The 23,247-nt window shown below is 37.8% G+C and overlaps 1 protein-coding gene across 8 annotated transcripts in view; it reads left to right on the forward strand.

The window, feature by feature from the left end:
• pacsin3 (protein kinase C and casein kinase substrate in neurons 3) overlaps window positions 1-23,247 on the forward strand; it is a 53,002-nt gene that overhangs the window by 18,140 nt on the left and 11,615 nt on the right. For 6 of the 8 annotated variants that reach the window (XM_059537395.1, XM_059537443.1, XM_059537451.1 and 3 more), the window contains exons 2-6: window positions 17,192-17,292; window positions 20,634-20,790; window positions 21,380-21,615; window positions 22,092-22,247; window positions 22,904-23,079. In XM_059537395.1, coding sequence (XP_059393378.1) covers window positions 17,239-17,292; window positions 20,634-20,790; window positions 21,380-21,615; window positions 22,092-22,247; window positions 22,904-23,079 — 779 coding nt within the window. In that variant the 5' untranslated portion in view covers window positions 17,192-17,238. Of the gene's footprint in view, window positions 1-13,373; window positions 13,517-16,835; window positions 16,960-17,191; window positions 17,293-20,633; window positions 20,791-21,379; window positions 21,616-22,091; window positions 22,248-22,903; window positions 23,080-23,247 lie in introns of those variants that run through there. The other 2 variants (XM_059537406.1, XM_059537424.1) reach the window with 2 other exon arrangements.

Genomic DNA, 23,247 nt, shown 5'->3' on the forward strand with positions numbered 1-23,247 from the left:
ATTGTGTTCCCATAGCGTAAGCTAGCTTACGCAGTACGAGAGTACTCTCGAAAGGGAACGTACTCGGTTACTAGCGTAACCTCGGTTCCCTGAGATGAGGGAACGAGTACTGCGTAACCTGCCGTGCTATGTGCTCGGACCGGGTGATTGCTTCAGTCGATTTAAAACCTGATCCCTATGGTGAAGCGGTGGCTTATAAGAAGCGCCCCCATTGGTTCGTTACTCTCCGCCGCCTCACCATAGGTTGCTGCAGTTGCCGCAGCACAGCCAATAAGCGCGCGAGCCGCTTCGCTTGGGTCTGCTGTGCTGCAGCACTGCGTTTTACATTATTTAAAAATTAAGGATAATTTTTGGCTTCATATTCTCGAGAAAAGGGGACCTTTTCCCATAGCGTAAGCTAGCTTACGCAGTACTCGTTCCCTCATCTCAGGGAACCGAGGTTACGTTAGTAACCGAGTACGACATGCAAAATCGATTTTACAATCGATTCAATGAACACTCGTCACTCAGGATTTTTTTCACAAAAGTGACAAGCAAAGCAAAGTAAACGTTCTCTCATTTGTAGGTTGCATTGATACGTAGCGGTGGATGCAAGTAAAACAGTACCTCATTTTTTTTTTCTCACCTGAAATTCATGCAATAAACATGTTTTTGACAAAGATTTAAATTTGTTTGTGGTCTATATAGCCTGCATCAAAACGAGGTTTGCAATGATGCGCCCGAAGGCACTGGTTGAAGACCCAGTCAGTGACGTCACGATATGCTAATTTGTTTAAATTCATACCGACGTCATCACCATCACAAAAATTTACTTTTTTTTTTTTTACATTGAAACTTGAAAAAAAAAATGTAGACCAACCTACCGACCTTTTTTTTTTTTTAAATTACTGTTACTGCAAACCAAAATATTTTTAAGGATGGCCTTAGTTGGCTATTAAAACACTATAGAGAAGACTAGTTTTTATAAAAACTACATTGTGCATTTTGCTTTTGAATTTGAGTGTAAATATTATATCTGAAAATAAATAGCATTGAATATAATACATTTGTTGGTAATTTTAAACTCTAATAGTATGTCCCAAATGAGTGGGCTTCCTGTGTAGTTTACATCATTGGTTTGGGGAGAACAACAATGCTGAAAACTATCGGTATTGGCAGAAATCATTCTGAATAATCGTTTTTTGGCGCTGGCTGAAAAATTTAGTATTAGGGATGGGCGTTTTCCGCAAATATCACATTCGAATATTTGAGCTCACAAAAAACGGATATTCGAATATTCGTTTATTTAAATTAAGTTTAATGAGACAGACGTTATTTTTCAGCAATATTTATTGTTTCCGTCATTTTAAACAAGCATACACACAATAAGCTTTAACATCACACATCGTGTTTTGTTGCTGAAAACCTTTAACAATGCGTGCAAACAAACAAAAGTACAGATTAAAAGCAAAAAAAAAAAAAGTTAACAAAGAAAAAAAGAAAAAGTTAAAGAAAAAACGTAAAGCAGCCTGCAGCAATTAGGCTATTGTAGAACGTAGCCTACACTTAACTTTGAAACTTTTAAACTGTCAGCAAATCTTTTTTGCTTTTTTTTCTGTTGTTTTACATGTTCTTGTTAAGAAATACAGGCATGTAAACATGATCGGAGGAAATTCGGCTCCTTAGTCTGTTAACAATAAGGCCGGCCGCGGAGAAAACGCACTCTCACGGGCACAGACGTTGGCGGGACTCACTTCTCTCATGTTTTCATCGAGTAACCTGAGATGTTTGTGCCGAGGGTCTAGGGCAGACGCGAGAAGAGGAGTTTTCACTGCATTATCCAAGTTAGCGGTGTTTCGTTGCTTGAGAGATGCCGCAACAATGTTCTTGAATTCGGTCACTTTCTGTTATTCTCCACGGCATATTTGAAGTAGGAAGACCGCAGTTCTTAGGGGCCGTTCACATATCGCGTCTCAAGTTCGTTATTTCCAATGTAGGCGCGCGGTATGCGCGCTCATAATGAAAGCGACGCGGTGTGACGCGCCCGTTTTTTCCAAGCGCGTCCGCACCGTATCGAGTTAAAAACATCTCAACTTTTCAGAGAGCCGCAAGCAAACCGCGGGTCATGTGACAAGAACTAACCAATCAGCTTCATCCTTTCCCTTAACAACGTTGAAAGCTCAGCCAAGATGAAGGAACAGCTGATTATATCTGTATATGGATTGACATTTTGAAATAAATTTAGTAGCAGAGCTACTGAAAGCGATTTTTTTTGTGCTGCAAATCCATTTATCCTTTGCTGAAATTTCTGCATCTTCATGGAGAGAGCGCGTCATTGTTGCTTAGCAATGACAGACGCCTCAGGAGCGCTTCTGCCCGAGTGCTTTGGAAAGAAGAACGCGTTTTCCACACGTTTTTAGGCGCGATATGTGAACTGCCCCTTATTCATTCATTAATTATTTTTTGCTTGCATACATCTTCAAATATGCCGTGGAGAATCACAGAAAGTGACCAAATTCGGTTTAATTGAGAACTCTTTTTTTTTTTTTTGCGAAATTCGAATATCATTTTTATTTATCGAATAATTAGAGCAGAACGAATATTCGAATGTTCGACTATCCGTGCACACCCCTATTTAGTATCAGTGAAATAATAGCATATTTATAAAAGTGCACTTGGATTTTTTTATATGCATGTCTATTAAAAAAATTATGTTAATTTATTTACAAAATTATTGTCATCATACCTCAAAATACTACAAAATTTAGGTTAGTTACTGAAGTTTCGTCTGTGTGTGATGACGTTGCTGGGTGTTCCAAATGAGCACATTTGGTCTAGTGAAGTGAATGTGCTTAGGGATTAGGGAACAGTGAACAGTGAACAAGCTGATGATCTCAGTCATCTGAATTGGGAACCACTGCTGTAGCAACTGCCTAGCAACACACTAACAACCAGCAACTGCATTGTACCAGCCTAGCATTGTAGTGGTCAGAACATTTAAAAAATGCAGTAGCATCAATTACAGTAGCAATACCTTAGCAACCACAAAATGACGCTCTAGATTGTGGTTTTGCAAGGGGAAACAGCACATTTATTTACCTGGATAATGTAATAATCTAAATGGAGCTGTTGATTTTTGCTGTGGGCATGCACTGTAGTTTGCTGTTTGTCATGCAGGCTGTCCTAGACCTCTTTTGCACAGTAGATCTAAGAGCTTTCTGCTCTTCCCCCAGCATTTTACTGACACAGCCATGTAATTACAGCCGCCATGGACACGCCTCTCCCCAGACATGCTTGTTTTTAGCTCGGATCTCCGTGGGAGTGCTGAGCTCTTTTACATCGACGTGATGGACAAAACCAGAAGCACTGCTGTACAGCACAATAGAGCCCTGCACAATGAAAATGGGGCCTCACTCCTCCCTTCTTGTATTTTTTTTTATTTTACAGCTCTAGGATCTCCGTGAACACGTCCATTGTGTTGATTTACCTGTTGCTAGGCTCTTTGGGCCGTGACTCTGACAGTGGGTATTGGACAAGTCTGCTCTCAGCTGTTGGAAATTGTCTGCTAATGGAAGAGGGTTATTAAGTTCTGCTGTGTTCTTGCTCCAGCTCAGCGGGATCTCTTGGGCTTTGATTATTTCTGGAGCTCAACATGACACAGCTGCTTGCACAAATAAAAGTCTTTCCTGCGTGCACTGAAGCTGCGCAAGCATATCTGTTCCTGTCCGCGCCCCGCACACGCGGAGACAGTGAAGGATGTTCAGCTCAACTTCTCACGTGTTGGATGAGAAACGAAACTGACTAAATTGTGACAAAACTGAAATGCTTTTTTTTTTTTTTTTGTAAAGTAGAACTTGCATACATGTTTGAAAAGCCAGAAGTAAACGTCAGTTCTGTACAGGATGATTATTTTTATTTTACCTTAAAATTACATCGACTTAATTTTAATTTGATTTAAAAATCACCTGCTGTAGCACACTGAAAAAAAGTGTTTCATTCATCCAATTAAAACATTTTAGGGTAATGATTCACATCTATATTTTTTTACTTGAGACAATAGTTAGCCTATTTATTTTTCATTGGCTCAAGTAAAAAAATATAGATGAATCATTACCCTAATTTTTTTTATTTATTTTTTTTTATTGGATGAATGAAACACTTTGCATCTTTGTTTTATTCGCACCAACATTATTTGATTTTAACATTTTGGAATAATTTATTTATATAGCATACTTTTATTTAGTCTCACTGGTAAAGACCTTTTTTAAAAACTAAAACAAATATTGAATGCTGATTAAGAAACATCTTATTGAATGTGTGTTGATTGTGTTGTTTGGATTGTAGAACTATGCAGTTGTTGCCTTTAATTTCACATGGTTACAGTTAATCTTTTAATTTAAGGCCAGTTCTATGTAGTTTCAAACCAGTTCAAAAACAAAAGCTAAATGCTGATATCTGTATCATCTATGTTTGTATTCAATGTAGGCTACGTACTGTGCAGTTACTGCCGTAAATTTCAGATGGTTACGGTTATTGTTTTCAATAGCCAAAAGCCAGTTTGGCCTATTAAATACCAAATAAACATCTTGTTTATGCACACTTTCCTTCTTTCTTGTTTGTTGCTTAAACAAAAAAAAAAAATCGGAAATTGGAATCAGCCAGTTTGCTTGTAAAAAAATCGGTATCGGGTTGTGGTATGGTGGTATGTATGGGTTTAAATGGTACAAAAAATGATGGCTCGGTAAGCACCTCAGATTTCCCAGAAGTCATGGTGATGTTTTGGGGAAAACTAGGGAAAAACATTTATTTTTTAACATTTTTTTAACATTTATTACAAATATTTTTTATTAAAGGGTTCACAACATGTATTTTGTATTATTATTATTATTATTATTATTATTATTATTATTATTATTATTATGTTCCACCAGGTTCACTTAAATGTTTTTTTGTTTTGCACAAAAAAAAAAAATTAATAAATTAAAAAAAAAATATATATATATATATATATATGTATATATGTATATGTGTGTGTGTGTGTGCAGAAAAATGATTATTCAACCATCATTCTGACCCTCTGTCTTAAATGATTTTTAAGGGCTTTAAAGCTACAGTATGTAATAATGATAGCTAGTGGTTGAAATGGGTACTGCAGTCCAAAAGAGAGAGTTGTCCTCAGACTCTGTTCACATAGGTTGCCAGATTGAGGACTTGAAACAGGAACAAGCACTATTGACAGTGTAAGCCGACAAGCCTAACACTATAAAGCTGCGGTCACACTAGATTTTTTGTTCCATTAACTTCCATTCATACACATGCGAATGTGTCAGCTCTGAAATCCAAGCCTGTGAGGAAAGGTTTCGCATTTCCCTGCATTCCAAAGTTCAAGCTTGGTGAACTCTGGCCTGCGAATTCACATCACGTGATACAGTGTGACCAACGGCAAATCGATATGTCACCACATGACCTTCTATCTGTATTAAAAGAAAGTAAATATAAAACTGCAGCGTCGCAGGAAAGTGGAATAGATTGTATGTTTTTACATTTTAGATGTATTATAATTTAATGAATGTTGAATTTAGGTTTTTAAAAAGATGCTGCACAGCGTTACGTCATATCACGACTGTTGCAGCATGCGAAACAATTTTGCATACTCTGAGTCTAGTGTAACCACAGCTTAAGTTGATGAGCTGATGTATCTGTATTTTAATACACCTCTGGTCATATAGCTTTTTAGATGGATGCCGAGGCTTTTTATGTTGGTGGTTGGCTGCTGGTTTCCATGGCTGCAGCATGCTGTTTTTTCCTCCAACTGGCAACCACGGTGTTGAAATAGTAATGAGTAAATTGGCACTGTGTAGAATCACACAGACCAAAACAAAAACAAACATTCTGACACGGAACACGCATTTCAAAGTAGGATAACTGACTGGAGTATTGCTTCGGAATAATTATGTGAACTTAGCTTGTTTCCTAAATATCTGCAAACATCATTTTTATGCTTTTGATAAATTACATACAGAAGCAGCTTTAAGTTTAGTCATAAATGACCACTGTTTTGTTTGGCTCACGTAATTGCACAGGAAACATTATCAATGCCCCATTGCTATTGCACATGAGTAAGTGTTTTGATAACATTAATTTACGGACAAAGCATTATGAAATCATTTACTTATGGCTTGTGATGCAGCTGCTGTCAGATCCATATTAGTTGGCTGCTTTGGATGTCTTGCTCTGGAGGCAGTCATATTCAAATGGATTTGCCCCATGATGCCTCAGATCCCCCTTTGGAAAAAAAAAGGTGTTTTTGGAGCTTGATTAGCTAAATGCTTTGTTTATGAGAAGGATGTTTAAGCAATGAAACTTTCCAGATGTTTTAATGTTATAAAGACTTTAAAAAATAAATAAATAAATAAACTGTTGCAACACTGCAGCAATAAGTCAGAACAAGCCTTTTTTTTCAAAATATAAATACTTTTGGGACTTTTTAACATTTACGAATAAATCCATAAGATGCAATTTAATCTCTGAGGAAAGACACTTTGCTGCTCTAAACTGTAAACTGTATGCTGCTCTAAACTTTATGCTGAGTTGGTTTAAACTCTTACTATTAAATGCATCTCTTGTTTAGGACATTTTTCCTGCAGTAACCCACTCTATGTTCTTCATTCAGTTTTCAGATGCATTTTCAAGATCACAGTATATTTATTTATAATTATATAATATCTTATCATATATATATATATATATATATATATATATATATATATATATATATATTAGGGGTGTAACGGTACGCAAAAATCACGGTTCGGTACGTACCTCGGTTTTAAAGTCACGGTTTGGTTCATTTTTGGTACAGTAAGGGAAAGAGATGCAAACATTAAACTGCTTTGTTTATTAGGTTTGTTATTTAGGTTTATTACTATAAACTTTTTTAACAATTTTACACTTTTTTTTTTTTAAACACGTTTTAATAAAATATAATTATATATATTTATATATATATAAATGTATATAATTTTTTTTTTTTCAAAATATAAATACTTTTGGGACTTTTTAACATTTACGAATAAATCCATAAGATGCAATTTAATCTCTGAGGAAAGACACTTTGCTGCTCTAAACTGTAAACTGTATGCTGCTCTAAACTTTATGCGGAATTGGTTTAAACTCTTACTATTAAATGCATCTCTTGTTTAGGACATTTTTCCTGCAGTAACCCACTCTGTTCTTCATTTAGTTTTCAGGTGCATTTTCAAGATCACAGTATATTTATTTATAATTATATAATATCTTATCATATACAACCCGAATTCCGGAAAAGTTGGGACGTTTTTTAAATTTGAATAAAAGGAAAACTAAAAGACTTTCAAATCACATGAGCCAATATTTTATTCACAATAGAACATTGATAACATAGCAAATGTTTAAACTGAGAAAGTTTACAATTTTATGCACAAAATGAGCTCATTTCAATTTTGATTTCTGCTACAGGTCTCAAAATAGTTGGGACGGGGCATGTTTACCATGGTGTAGCATCTCCTTTTCTTTTCAAAACAGTTTGAAGACGTCTGGGCATTGAGGCTATGAGTTGCTGGAGTTTTGCTGTTGGAATTTGGTCCCATTCTTGCCTTATATAGATTTCCAGCTGCTGAAGAGTTCGTGGTCGTCTTTGACGTATTTTTCGTTTAATGATGCGCCAAATGTTCTCTATAGGTGAAAGATCTGGATTGCAGGCAGGCCAGGTTAGCACCCGGACTCTTCTACGACGAAGCCATGCTGTTGTTATAGCTGCAGTATGTGGTTTTGCATTGTCCTGCTGAAATAAACAAGGCCTTCCCTGAAATAGACGTTGTTTGGAGGGAAGCATATGTTGCTCTAAATCCTTTATATACCTTTCAGCATTCACAGAGCCTTCCAAAACATGCAAGCTGCCCATACCGTATGCACTTATGCACCCCCATACCATCAGAGATGCTGGCTTTTGAACTGAACGCTGATAACATGCTGGAAGGTCTCCCTCCTCTTTAGCCCGGAGGACACGGAGTCCGTGATTTCCAACAAGAATGTCAAATTTGGACTCGTCTGACCATAAAACACTATTCCACTTTGAAATAGTCCATTTTAAATGAGCCATGGCCCACAGGACACGACGGCGCTTCTGGACCATGTTCACATATGGCTTCCTTTTTGCATGATAGAGCTTTAGTTGGCATCTGCTGATGGCACGGCGGATTGTGTTTACCGACAGTGGTTTGTGAAAGTATTCCTGGGCCCATTTAGTAATGTCATTGACACAATCATGCCGATGAGTGATGCAGTGTCGTCTGAGAGCCCGAAGACCACGGGCATCCAATAAAGGTCTCTGGCCTTGTCCCTTACGCACAGAGATTTCTCCAGTTTCTCTGAATCTTTTGATGATGTTATGCACTGTAGATGATGAGATTTGCAAAGCCTTTGCAATTTGACGTTGAGGAACATTGTTTTTAAAGTTTTCCACAATTTTTTTACGCAGTCTTTCACAGATTGGAGAGCCTCTGCCCATCTTTACTTCTGAGAGACTCTGATTCTCTAAGACAAAGATTTTATAGCTAATCATGTTACAGACCTGATATCAATTAACTTAATTAATCACTAGATGTTCTCCCAGCTGAATCTTTTCAAAACTGCTTGCTTTTTTAGCCATTTGTTGCCCCCGTGCCAATTTTCTTGAGACCTGTAGCAGGCATTAAATTTTAAATGAGCTAATTAAGTGGATAAAAGTGTAAAATTTCTCAATTTAAACATTTACTACGTTATCTATGTTCTATTGTGAATAAAATATTGGCTCATGTGATTTGAAATTCCTTAAGTTTTCATTTTATTAAAATTTAAAAAACGTCCCAACTTTTCCGGAATTCGGGTTGTGTATATATATATATATATATTAGGGGTGTAACGGTACGCAAAAATCACGGTTCGGTACGTACCTCAGTTTTAAAGTCACGGTTCGGTTCATTTTTGGTACAGTAAGGGAAAGAAATGCAAACATTAAACTGCTTTGTTTATTAGGTTTGTTATTTAGGTTTATTACTATAAACTTTTTTAACAATTTGTTTACACTTTTTTTTTTAAACACGTTTTAATAAAATATAATTATATATATATATATATATATAAATTTTATATAAGGGGTGTGCACGGATAGTCGAACATTCAAACATTCGTTCTGCTCTAATTATTCGATTAATAAAAATGATATTCGAATTTCGACATATTTTTGCTTGCCATAAAAAAAAAGAAAAAAAGTCCACAATAAAACCTAATTCGGTCACTTTCTGTGATTCTCCACGGCATATTTGAAGATGTATGCAAGCAAAAAATCATTAACGAATAAGAACTGTGGTCTTCTACAGTACTTCAAATATGCCGTGGAGGATCACAGAAAGTGACCGAATTCAAGAACATTGTTGCGGCATCTCTCAAGCAATGAATAAACACTGCTAACTTGGAGAATGCAGTGAAAAACTCCTCTTCTCGTGTCCGCCCTAGACCCTCGGCACAAACATCTCAGGTTTCTCGATGAAAACATGAAGTAAGAAAAAAAACTTTTTGAACATTATCAGAACATTTTCCTTGATGCGGGTGGTGCGGATGCAACCGCCGCCACCAACGATGAAGAGGATGCAATGCTCACTCGTCCGAAAAGGCTGAGCCAGTTCTTCAGCAATGATTACAGAGAGTCCAGCCGGGACGAGTGGGAACAGTTCTTGCTGGAGCCATGTATTCCACCAGATGAGGATCCCATTCAGTGGTGAAACGAAAACACGAAGCACTTCACAAAACTTATTTGCTTAGCACATCGTTATTTGTGAGTCCCGCCAACGTCTGTGCCGTCAGAGCGCGTTTTCTCCGTGGCCGGCCTTATTGTTAACAGACAAGGAGCCGACTTTGCCCAGATCCCCCGTGTTTCTTAACAAGAACATGTAAAAACAATAGAAAAAAAAGCAAAAAAGATTTGCTGACAGTTTCAAAGTTAAGTGTAAGCTACATTCTGTACAAAAGCCTAATTGCTGCAGGCTGCTTAAAGTTTTTTCTTTAACTTTTTTTTTTTGCTTTTAATCTGTACTTTTTGTTTGCACGCATTAAAGGTTTTCAGCTACAAAACTCGATGTGTAATGTTCAAGCTTATTGTGTGTAAGCTTGTTCAAAAATGACGGAAACAATAAATGTTGCTGAAAAATAACATCTGTCTCATTAAACTTAATTTAATTAAATGAAAAAAAAAAAAGTAATTTAAATAAACGAATATTCGAATATTCTGTTTAAATGCCGACAGGAGCTGCATTTGAATTACGGTCGGTTTTTTCCTAGTTGTAGTGATGTTCACACTCGTGTGATGCCTTTTGAAAACTTTAGAATCAGCTGCAGGGCGGGATTTGCGCTGAACGCGGAGACTTCCGCCACTTAATATGTTCATGTGGAAACACGAAAATGTACCTATGTTCCACAAACAAAATATTGCATTCGGTCATTTGGCACACATGCACCGTACCGAAAGCCCTGTACCGAAACGGTCCAGTACGAATACACGTACCGTTACACCCCTAGTATCGGTATGCAGTATCGTATCGGTATCGATAAAATGTAAATGCAGGCTTATTGGCTCACTGACGTTGATGAGATTAACCCCTTAGGTATTGAAATTTGGTACCGACACGGAGAAGTTTTTTTGATACCACCCTCTTAGCTTAAGACTTCTCTCTATTCCTTAGAAGTTTGTCTCAGCAGCTTTGTGAATAGGTTTTAAGAGAAAACTCTTAGCTAAAAATTAAAATGAAAAATAAAAATTAGAGCAATGACATTCAAGGTAAAGAAATAATAAATTTAGCAGCATTATCTTAGTTATCATAAGAAACGAGTAATAAATTTATCTTGATTCTGAACTTTGAATAAAAATATGAACAGCGATTATATTAAACAATGTTTCTGATCTCAGAAGATTAAATGTCAAAAGATAAATAATATCAATTTAAGCAATGACATTCAAGTAAAAATAAAAAAAGGAAATAAAATTTAGCAACAATATCTCATATATTGTAACTTATTCTGTTAGTTGTGCAACCTTTTCGTTCAGAGGAGAAAACTCAGCCAGTGAGCTTTATTTAGCGTCATCTTTTTCTACCAGTCGTGGACCAGCGGCCACAGTATCACTTTTGCTCACACTTGCAGCCTAGTGATGCGCGGGTCGGTTTTCTGTCCAACCCGCGGGTCCCGCTTTTATGAAATTATTTGGCCCGCCCCGCAAATAAAGTAACATTTCTTTACCCACCCCGACCCGCGCATGGGGGACATCACAGAAGATACGTTGTTACTTAGACCTTCATATTGTAACCTTATCAAAGAACTTAATAAAATATGAAAATATATATTCCAAATATTTTATATAGGCTATATGAAATTGCACTAGTGATGGTTCATCCGTGAACAAATCTTTTAGGTGAATGAATCGTTCTCGTTCAGGTAATCCACTGACTCATATTTCTCGTTCACTGAAGTTCCTCCATCCACAGCAGGGCGCGAGCACAGCGCTATTAGCAGTGCATGCGCAGCTCGTGAACAGCTCTGTGAACGGTTTCATCCTGTCAGAGTTACTCAAGATGAGACGGAGCATGTGATTTGTTGAATGTAGTGAACCCATACGCCCTTCACTGAACAAGATCGAGAGATTTTCTCATTCGAGAACGAGTTGAATGAACTGATACATCTCGTTTATGAACGAAATGAATGAGTTTACAGGGTCAGTGAGCCAATTTCGATCAGCAATCAGCAGACACAAAGCGCAGTTATAGGTGCTGTGCAGATACGCTCATTTTCATATTTAGCATACAGAACATAACTCCACGTTTAATCCCCGATTAATGTGAATATATTATAAATGAACTGTCTGACCAAACAATTAAAATGTTAATTATGCAAGAAAACCTCATGCTTTGTTCATCTGAACAACTTACTATTTAATGCGATTATGCACACATTTTAGTAAAGCCAAATCAGTTTAGTAAAGCCACTAATGCAGCCATCTCGCTGTAGTGCTTTTTTGCTGCTTGCGTGAGGAGAAAAAACACAGACGTCCATAGGAAGGCACTGGAAGCGTGCGTTGCACACACCAACATGAAATACGTCTCTTACAAATCTGGAACGCAGTCATTCTTTAAAGTATCGATACTAATAAATTTAGGAATCGTGACGTTTTTAATTTTCGAGAATCGCGATACTTTTGAAGTATCGGTGCACCGTGCAACACTAGTACAGTACCAGTCAAAAGTTTGGACACACTTCCAAACTTTTAACTGGTACTGGATCATAAGAAGGTTTGTCAACGTCGGTCCTGGAGTGCCGATGTCCTGTAGAGTTTCACTTCAACCCTGAAATAAAACTCACTTGTCTGTAGCCTTAGTAATCCTAAAGACCTTGATTTAGCTTGTTCTGGTATGTTTGATTAGGGTTAGAGCTAAACTTTGCAGGACAGCGGCACTCCAGGACTGATGTTGCCTATCCTGTATTGCCTGTAGAATACAGTATATACATACTGTAAACAGAATTAGTGGTCGACCAGTATTGTTTTTTTGCCAGCTGATGCCGTTATCTTGGAAAGCAGGGTGGCTGATGGCCGATATAAAGCCAATATAATTGTATTTCTTTAATATTTAAGAAATTTGAAATAATTTGAAAATGGATTAAAAAATACATGTGTAAAATATACATGCTCATACTTTAAATGACAAAGTAGATTAAATGCAGTGATCCAAAACAGTGAATCTAATCATCATTCAGGCAAAACTTTGCTTCAAGAATGAGCAACACTGCTGACATGATCTAATCGCTAGCAAACCCTGAGCACATGTGAGTTAACGTATTCCTCTATCGGCAAGAAAATTAACATCTATTCACCATATCAATATGCAAAATTAAGAATTAGAATCATTGGAATATGATGATTGAATATAGATGCTGGTGGGTGGCGGGCGTATAATTTGAAGCAGTTTACTCGGGTACATTTTTACACTTTTTACATCTCTACACTGACCTGGGTCGCCAGTAGCAAAGAATGGAGGATCGGTCAGGCTCTTGTTAAAATATTACCCTTTTAACATTTGGTGTCTTGCCTTAATGAGGTCATTTGGCTGTTTTGAATGTGTGTTGTTTATTGAATGTGTTTTTATGTTTTCCGTTTCACTTTTTTAATAGTAGGCAGCATTCTATGCATACTAGTGTGCTAGTATTCTGTACCAATGCTGGTATTCCAGACATTGATTTTAAATTAGCAGATGAGGTTCAAGTGAAGCTCTCATATCAGCACTCCTCCAGGCATGTTTGTGGGAAATGCTATCATCAGGAGCTGATTTTCCATTCCCGCCCCTGTCTTCACAGGGAGGAAGTTCAGGAGAAGTAATCCAAGCTCTTTTTATTTGCTGGAAAAAACAAAGAATTCTCCTTATTTTCCCTACTGATCTTCATGGATGCTGACAGAAACTGTTGGACTCTTAGCATGGTAAAAACAGTTGTTTCTAAAATTCTGAACCAAAAATAATTTTGCAATTATCTTGTAATGGTAATTGTTGATTTTTGATTAATCCTATTAAGTTAACATGCATTTATTTAGAATTATTGCATTCCTATTTAATTCCACTCCATCTGTTTGAAATGAGTGCTACGGCACTCCGTTAGTAAAGTCTGTGAAGTTCAACTAAGATTATACTTTACTAAGTTGACATACTGTCCAACTTTTGTGGCATAATTGAAAAGATATTGAAAAGAAGGTTTTAACAAACCATTGAATGAATTGCCAAAACTAATACATCCACAGCAAATGGTCTTCAACACTCTGTTAGTTCCCAAGCCCCCCTTGAGGATGCTAATTTTCCATTAGCATAGCCAGTTTGGCCTAAATTGGGAGCAGATGCTTCTGCAAGGCTGATCCCACTCTTTCCTCCCATTTGTTATGTCTGTTTGAGGAAGCTATACGACCTTGGCTCAGACAATACAAGACAACCCAAGGCCAGAGGCAGTGCTAAATGTATACAAGCACGGGAAGAGCGTGTACAAGGTTCATTAGGTGTATACCTACTTGTTCTGTTTGGACTAAATATAGTTTATGCAATAGCCAAAGCAGTTTAATAAACAGGTTATTTTAAGGCGATGATTAAGTGCCTGAGAGGCAGAGTGTCCATATGAGCAATAGTGAATGGACACTTCCATGTCATTGGACATATTGTAATCTTGCTGCACTTCTAAAAATATAATGCCCATAAAAGGGGATTTTCCACTATTTAAAAAAAGGCACTAAGTGTATATAGAGATAGAGGCTATTTACACTGTGAAAATAGCATATTTTCATAGCTGTATGTGCTATTTACACTAAGTGCAAATAGCAGCATTTGCTTTTGTGAAATGCTATTTACACTAAGTGCAAATATCTATAGATTCTATTGACACTGTTAAAATAGCAGGATTCTTTGCTATTTATACTACTTATTGCAAATAGTGACAATTATCTGCATCTCAGAATTTTAGTACATTAGAAAACAGTATGCAATAATAACTTATTGAGTGTAAATGTAAATTTTAATTCAAATTATTAAATGGATGTCACCTTATTGGGACAATAAAGCCCTCTGTACACCTACCCTAACCCTACCCGATATTTTAATTTCAACTTTTTGATTATTTCCTTTATTTTCATTGAAAATAAATGCTTTTCCGATGTGATTTGAAATTTGAAAAGGGAGAAAAAAGGTTGCCAAAGGGCGGTTTTGAACCCGGGTCGATCGCGTCAAAATGAGTACGACACATGTTTTACCATCTGCTAATGTTGACTAGCTGAACCACACGTTGGTGGGCAGAGTTGGTGTAAATAGCCTCTGCCAACAAGGCGGGCTATTTGCACTTAGTGTAAATAGACACTCCATTAAGAAAAGGTTCTTTATTGGAATTTGTTTTAATTAATAACCTGTAACATCCATGTAACCTTTCCATGCACAAATGTTTCTATATGGTAGAAAATAGATTATTCAGATATTCCTCACACTAAGAAATGGTTCTTTAAGAACTGTTCACTGAAAGGTTGTTTGAGGAACTCAAATTGGTTCTTCTTTGGCATTGGATGAATGTTTTTATAGTTCCTCTAACTATTGGTGAAAATACCTGATTTGATTTATTTATAGGAACATTAATTAATGGGGTCTAGTAGGGTCTTACCCAGCACAATAGGAACGCCTAGTGATGTAGGTCTATATTAATTGGCTAAGAGCATGCCATACAAAATCATGGCACCACCATTTTGAAAAAAGCAGTGTGAACACATAGTTTACATATACTTACTCCATGAACTAACTCATATGGCATATATGGCCAAATATGCCAAATATTACATGTTTAGGGCCCTATGAAATGTTTTTTTTCTTCACCATATGTTTTATTGTTATCAAATTCTGTGTTTAAGCAAGTGTAATTATTTAAATGCATAAAAACAACTTAATTTGTTACATTTTTTTCTTAAAATAGCCTTATGAGAATTTTTTTCCCCCTCTGAAATTCTGTGTATTCACATTTTTTTGGTTATCAAATTAAGGCATAAAACATTCATTTAATTTATCTTTTAATAATTGAAAATTAAGCAAACTTAATTTTTTGGTAAACAAAGGGGATTTACTATTAAAAATAATACATGGAAGAAATGTTGTGTGATTATTCCTTAAATTATGTTCGTTTCATTTTAATAGTAGTAGTAGTAGGCTATGTACATTCTGCTGAACAATAGGCTAGTAATAGATTTCTGGCAAATACTTTTATTTTGACGGGTTTACCATTACAGTTCTGTGCATGTGATATACAGTCTATGATGTGATATGACGGTAGTTTTACTCAAATCAAACGGTCAGATGCTCATGGAGTGACTCTCAGTGCAGTTCTGGAGATGTTGTTCATGTGTTCACATCCTCATTTAGTGAGAGGACAGAAGCTAAAATCACCGGAGCGTCACGCGCGCTTCCGTGTGTTTAATGAATGAAGACGCGCTTCTGCGCCATTCATCAACACAGACACGCAGAACATTCAGGATTCATATTTAAATAGACTTTTCCGGCTTAATGTTTACAGATATTAGTCCATATTGCGATTTGATGCGAGTGCAATGACCTACTTTTGATTAATTCATTTAAAATTTGACAAATTCCGTGACATTCCACGTTAAACTGTAAATTCCGTTTTTATGACTGAATTCCGCAATTTCATCCGCATTTTCTGCATCGCGGAAATCATAGGGCCCTACAGTAGACATCTGCCTGCTGTTCGCCCGACGCCTTAAAACCGATGTATCTCCATATAATGGAGCCAGTTGTCTTTTTTTATACTAGTTCTGCAGTCTTCGGTCTGGTTGAGGGCGCTGCTGTGTTTATGAGACAACACGCGACGCGAGGGGAGGGGGAACAAAATCAAGGAGGCGGGGGCAAGCACAGCACAGAGAAGACAAACGAGCAAAGTGGCAGAATCAGAATTAAATATAAACAATATATCGATATATACGATATGTCAAAATCCATATCGTGTTTAAAAAATATCTCGATATATTTTAAATATCGAGATATCGCCCACCCCTACTACGTGCAATGGAAAGGTTCTGTGGATGTTAAAGGTTCTTTATGGAACTATCAGTGCCAATAAAAAAACCTTTATTTTTGGTTGTATCCTCAACATTCAACCAGAAACAAATTAGTGGGAGGACCTGGGTGACTGTAGCATCGGTTTCTTTTTTTTTTTGGTGACTCCACCCAGACTGGGGCAGAGAAGCTTCTGCCTAACCTAGGTTGCCTTAGGCAGACGCAAACCCGCTCTGAAATGAGACTGGCCTATGCTGGCTTCTTCTTTGAATTGGAATACAGGATTACTGGGCAGATGTCTTAACTGTAGAGGCCAAGGAGTGTTGGGTCGCAACAGGTTGCTGGCAAGACTGTAGTAATACGTTTATGGAATACATTTTAAATTACCGTTGCTTAGTTTTTTTGGATTGAACTTGAGGGCCTGTGGCATGTAAAGCAGAGACTGGATAAACTAGTTTCTTCTCTGGCAAGACTGCTGTCTTTGGTTGTCTTAATTTGTTGTAACAACATTTTGCTGTGACCGACTACAGTTGTTGGCTCTTTTTGATTTCATGTCTTGTCCTTTGCAGTTTAACAGACAGCCGCCATCATTCCGTGCTGCAAGGGTGACCCCAAAATGTCTTCCAACGGTGATTTGCAAGATGTTGGGAGCTGGGACAGCTTCTGGGAGGTAAGTAATCCCAACCACAAATGTACATATGCACACAGATCTTCCTTGCAGAGTTGACCGTATACTTTGGTGTCCAGCCAGGGAGTTAAAGACTACAGGAACACATTCCTGCAGATCTGACATTTCCATGAGCTTTTTAAGAGGTTTCCGTCCCTGGCAAGATTTGTACTAGTTGTACCCCTTCTCCACTGTTTCTTCAAGCATGCGTGGAACAGGTCTATACTTGCTTTGGAGAAAACTAACAGATGTGAAGTGCTTTTAGATAGTAAAATGAAAGTGAAATGTTTATTTTGCCATTATTCTTGTCATGGTAATACAGAGAGTAATTTAAGGGAGATTTTGGGGGAGACTGTGCCATTATGTAAGATGTGTTGCACCCCTAATCTAACAAACTGTGTGTGCTTATTGGTTTGTATCATTATGTATTTAGTAAGGGTCCTCCATATACAGCAGCCTGCAATATAAAGATATGCTTGAAAAACAAATCATGCTATAAGTTTATAATATAATATCAGTTTTGTCACAACCAGGTGTAAAAGATTATATAAAATGTATTGGTCAATTGACATTGTATAAAACCGTAACAATATAATGATAAGCCAAGGCTAATTATTTATTTTTAAATGGTAGCTAGGGTAAGGTTTGCCAAATGCTTTGGCGGAAGCTGTGTCAGTGGCTCAACTAATAGCTAGTGATTAGGGATGGGTATCCTTAAGGTTTTAACGGTATTACTACTCTTACCGATACTGCTTAACGGTCCGGTACTTTAACGGTATTCTTATCGGTACTTTGTGTTGTGTTACTTTGTGTTGTATTAGGCAGTCGAAAACTTTGCATTTCTCTGTCTGCACATAATGCACTTTTGAAAGATGCTTTAACAGATTGCTTGTGTTTCCGCCCTTACATGCAAAAATATTGTTGCACTGATGACAACCAGTGTTGTCTGCATCAACTCTAGTGAAGTATAACCACACTTTGTAACGTTTTGCTGTCCCCGCAATCGTCACTCTTTGTATTAAGCGGGAGTTTTCATACTGTAAGGGGCCGTTCACATATCGCGTCTAAAAATGCGTGGAAAACGCTAGGCACGCCGGTTTCTGATTTTTTTCCCCAAAGTCTTCGGGCACTTGCGCTCCAGAGGAGTCTGCCGTTGCTAAACAACCATGACCTGCTCTCTCCATGAAGACGCGGAAATTTCAGCAATGGATAAATGGATTTGCAGCACTAAAAACTGCTTGCAGTAGCTCTGCTACTAAATTAATCTAAAAATCCACATACAGCTATCAGCTGTTCCTTCATCTTGACTGAGCTTTCAACGTTGTTACGGAAAAGGTGAGAAAGCTACATGACCTGCGGTGCGCTTGCGGCATTCTGAAAAGTTGAGATGTTTTTAACTCGATGTGCTGCAGACGCGCCTGGATAAAACGAGCTCATAGCACCGCGTGCGCGTCACAACCGTGTCGCTTCCATTATGAGCGCGCATACTGCGCGCCTACATTTGAAATAACGAACTTGAGCGCGCAAAAGACACGATATGTGAACGGCCCTTAGGCCGGTGACACACTGGCTGCGTGGCGTGAGCGTGGCATTTTTGCTGCGTGTCAGGAGCGTGGCGGCTGCTTCATGTTTTCTGTGTCTTTACACACCAGAAGCGTGCCTGACGCGGTGCTACTGTAGGTGACATGGAGGGAGGCCGCCGACAGACCAGGCTCTTGTCTTCATGACAACATCAACTTTTTTTTACACACCTACGCCTACTGATAATAAAGGACACCTTCAACAGTACTGACGGCAAAATAGACTGTTTGTCAGGTGCAATGTTTGAAAATCGATAATTATTTATTTATTTTTTAAATTGCATTTATATCTAAATTTATGTCAACCTATAGACTTTCAAACATCAAAATGTCATGAATTAATATGTATTTGTGTACAAAATGACATATAAACATATTTTCCTAATATTAATAACATATAAACATATAAACATATTTTCCGGCCTAAGGCCGGCGACACACTGGATGCATGGCGCAACCGCCTCAGCTGCGTGGCGTGTCCGTTTTTAATTCGGCTCCCATGTTAACAGGTTAGAGCTTGCAGACTGCCTGCGTGAGACGCGCCTCTCAGGAATAGAATTCTAGAAATAGAACCGACGCCTATTTTAAACGCGACACGCAAGCGTGTTTGAAGCGTTTCCAGGCAAAATAGAATATGAAAATGTTTATATGTCATTTTGTACACAAATACATATTAATTCATGACACTTTGATGTTTGAAAGTTTATATGTTGACTTATATTCGGATATAAATGTAATTTAGAAAATAAATTAATAATTATTGATTTTTAAATATTGCACCTGTCAAACATAGTCTATTTTGCCGTCAATACTGTTGACGGTGTCCTTTATCAGTAGGCTTCATATTTATGCTCAACATGAAGTATATATATTGTTGTGTGAAGACAAGATCCTGGTCTGTCGGCAGCCTCCTATGTCACCAACAGCAGCAGCAACGCGCCAGCGCCGCGTCAGGCACGATTCAGGTGTGTAAAGACACAGAAAAAGCGAAGCAGCTGACACGCAGCAGAAACGCCACGCTCACGCCACGCAGCCAGTGTGTCACCGGCCTTATGCGTGTGTGTGCCGCACTCGTTCTTGTTGTGGTGTGTGACTGACAGACAGCCTCCGCGGCGCGCATGAGAGATCTCACAGACAAACGTCTTAATATGATCGCACATTAGAAATGTTTGGTGAGATATAATGTGCACGATAACATTATTAAGCAAAAATAAGTAGTACATTAATTTTTTTCCCTCCAGTACCGAAAGCAGAACCGATAGCGTCAGATCTTACTGATACTACGGTCTTTCATAATTTAGCCCCGGGGCCAGTTTAATACCGGGTTTCGGTACCCATCCCTACTAGTGATTGTATGCTTTGCCTTCAAATCCAGGAAATGTCATTACAAACACTATTAGAAAATGTTACAATTGCTCTGCAGCAAAATAAGACTTTTGGAATTGGAAAGTGTACTAGTAAAATTTTTCTCTTGAAAAATATATAATTCATGCATTTCCTCATTCATCTTACCCCATGTTTTATGAGTTTTGTTATAAAGGGCATGCTTTTGTAGAACCTTTCTTCTCATTTCATTTGATAACGAAGTATAAATACTAAATCAAATTCTACATTTGACCTTTATTAGACTTTAATGTACTTATTCACTGATAATCCTTGCTGTTAACTGTTGTGACAAGATCATTGAGTCCGTGAGTTCAACTTGAGAACCGGATCAGTCAGATTTAGAAATGGAATGACTCTAACATGACTTTCGTTTGTCAGCCTGGGAACTACAAGAGGACGGTAAAACGCATTGACGATGGCTATAAACTATGCAATGAGCTGGTCAGCTGCTTCCAGGAGCGGGCCAAGATTGAGAAGGGCTATTCCCAGCAGCTGAGTGACTGGGCCAGGAAATGGAGGGGTGTTGTGGAGAAAGGTGAGCTTGACTTTGTAGAAGCATGCATCTAAGGAGGATGAACGATGAGACTCAGAGTTACATCAACACATTCTGTTCCAATGAGCTGATAAGTGCTTCTGTCAAACCCTTAATAGTACCACAGTAGTTGGGGGAAAAGGAGGTATGAAAGTATAATATAGAGTTGTGTCATCATGTGTCAGTGATCTATCACTTTATATCATTCATCATTCCTTTAGCAACCAGTGTATATTGGATATACTGGATTTTGACTACACTACCTGCATGCATGATGTGTTTTTAGCACTTGTAAAAATAACAGCAAAACAGTAAATCCTAAATGTCTTATTTAAGAAAATAAACCGTAAATGTGTGCAGTTTAAACAAACCACAGTATTTTGTATTTACCTTAAGAAAATTCATAAGAGATGAATGGATTACCTCCCAGTGAGAGCCTCAGGCTTGCCATATATTCACTAACCAGACCACGTGACCTTAAAGGGGCAGACACACAGGCCTACAATTATTATACAGTAAACTTGGGCTTTTAAGCAATTATCCAGTGTTTCGAGCTGACTGATAAAGTTAAATTCTTATTTCTGTCCTGCAGGCCCACAGTATGGGACTCTGGAAAAGGCCTGGCATGCTTTCATGAATGCGGCAGACAGACTGAGTGAGATCCATACGGAACTAAAAGAGAAACTGGTTGTTGAGGACAGCGAAAAGGTTAGAAACTGGCAGAAGGATGCCTTCCACAAGCAAATGATTGGTGGATTCCGTGAGACCAAAGATGCAGACGAAGGCTTCCGCAAGGCCCAGAAACCCTGGGTCCGAAAACTGAAGGATGTGAGTCTCCTCCTGTGCAGAATACAAAGCCATTAGTATGGATATCATCCATTAAACAATGGCAATTCATTTTTTTTGTTTGACTTTTTTTTTTTTTTTTTGATGATCTGATTTTATCATCTACTCATCGTAATGGCATTTGAAGTTTTTTAATGGAATGTAAATGTATAATTTTTTTTTTTTTTACTAGTAGATAGTAATCCGTGACCAGTGATTGTCAAGCTGACCAAATGACGATTGACCTGGCTGGCCCATATGATTTTTTTTTTATATTTCAAGTCTTCTAAGGCCATATGATAGCTTAGTATATAGCTTGACCACCATACAATGTTGGTGTAATATTATGATGAATAAATGAATAAATGATGTCTTTATTTTTGGATTAGCTTTCCTTTTAAACAATGTTTAAAGAGAAATCATGTTTGTACTTTACAGTATATTTTGTAATGGCTATGTAAATACCTTATCTGTGATAGGTGGAGTCTACCAAAAAGAGTTATCACCAAGCTCGGAAGGAAGAGCGCACGGCATTGACCCGTGAAGCTCATGCCAAGGCTGACCCCACCAAATCCCCAGAAGAGATCCGCAAGTTCACAGACCGCCTGGAGAAATGTACCCAAGAGGCAGAGAAGGTAGCATGAGAAAAAGCATAGACACAACAGTTTTTCAGGATTATGGTAATTTTTACGTTCGTGATTACTGTATTAGCTTGTCTGCAATTGTCCATGTCTAGTCTGAAGGATATGGGTTGGGATTGAAATGACAGAATTTCCATAAACTTAGACAAGACAAGGCTTGTTTGTTGCTTGTGGCAATAGTATGGGCCCTGTGACGATGTCTTTGGACTTGTTGTGACAATGCAAAATTATGGATGTGAATAACATGTCGTTGTTGAATATGTAGTTTTTCATAAAAATATACTTCCTGCAGTTTCTGTCTCCTCAAAGGGAAAACATCACCTGAGTTTGTCTTAAAAATAATTTTGCTTTAATATTTCTATAATTTCTAAAAGCAGACTTTGTCTCTTTTATAGACAGTCATGAAATTCATTTGCATTTCATTTAGCACCTGCTTTTATTCAAAGTGATTCATAAATGAAGAAAGCGGTGCAGCTTGTTTTTTCAGATTCAACAACTCTCGGTTCAAACATTGTGAATATGCACTGGTCCATCAAATGAATTCTGAGTATAATGAACAGGAAATTAGGATCTTCGGAATTGACCTTGTAAACTGTGTCCTATGACTCTGTCCCATGACCTTGCACATTTGTTTGGATGTTTTCCCTCAGGCTAAGGAGCGTTATGAGAGAGCCCTGGACGAGCTGAATCGCTCTAACCCGCGTTACATGGAAGACATGGAGCAAGTGTTTGAAATCACACAGGAGGCAGAAAAAAAGAGGCTTTGCTTTTTTAAAGAAGTGCTCCAGGACATACACCAGCACATGGACCTCTCCAGCAATGATGGGTTAGTCTCTCTGTTTCACTGTCTACTAGATACTTATCTTCCTGGACAGAATCCTAATCAAAATTTTGATTTGAAACTCATCGACAGAAAATCACACGCACCTCACAAACAGTGCTTCAGTGATTTAGAGTAGAGTCCAGTAGAGTCTAATGCTGCTAATGACTCTCT

The sequence above is a fragment of the Carassius carassius genome, chromosome 3, assembly GCF_963082965.1.
Source record: "Carassius carassius chromosome 3, fCarCar2.1, whole genome shotgun sequence".
Lineage (NCBI taxonomy): Eukaryota > Metazoa > Chordata > Actinopteri > Cypriniformes > Cyprinidae > Carassius > Carassius carassius.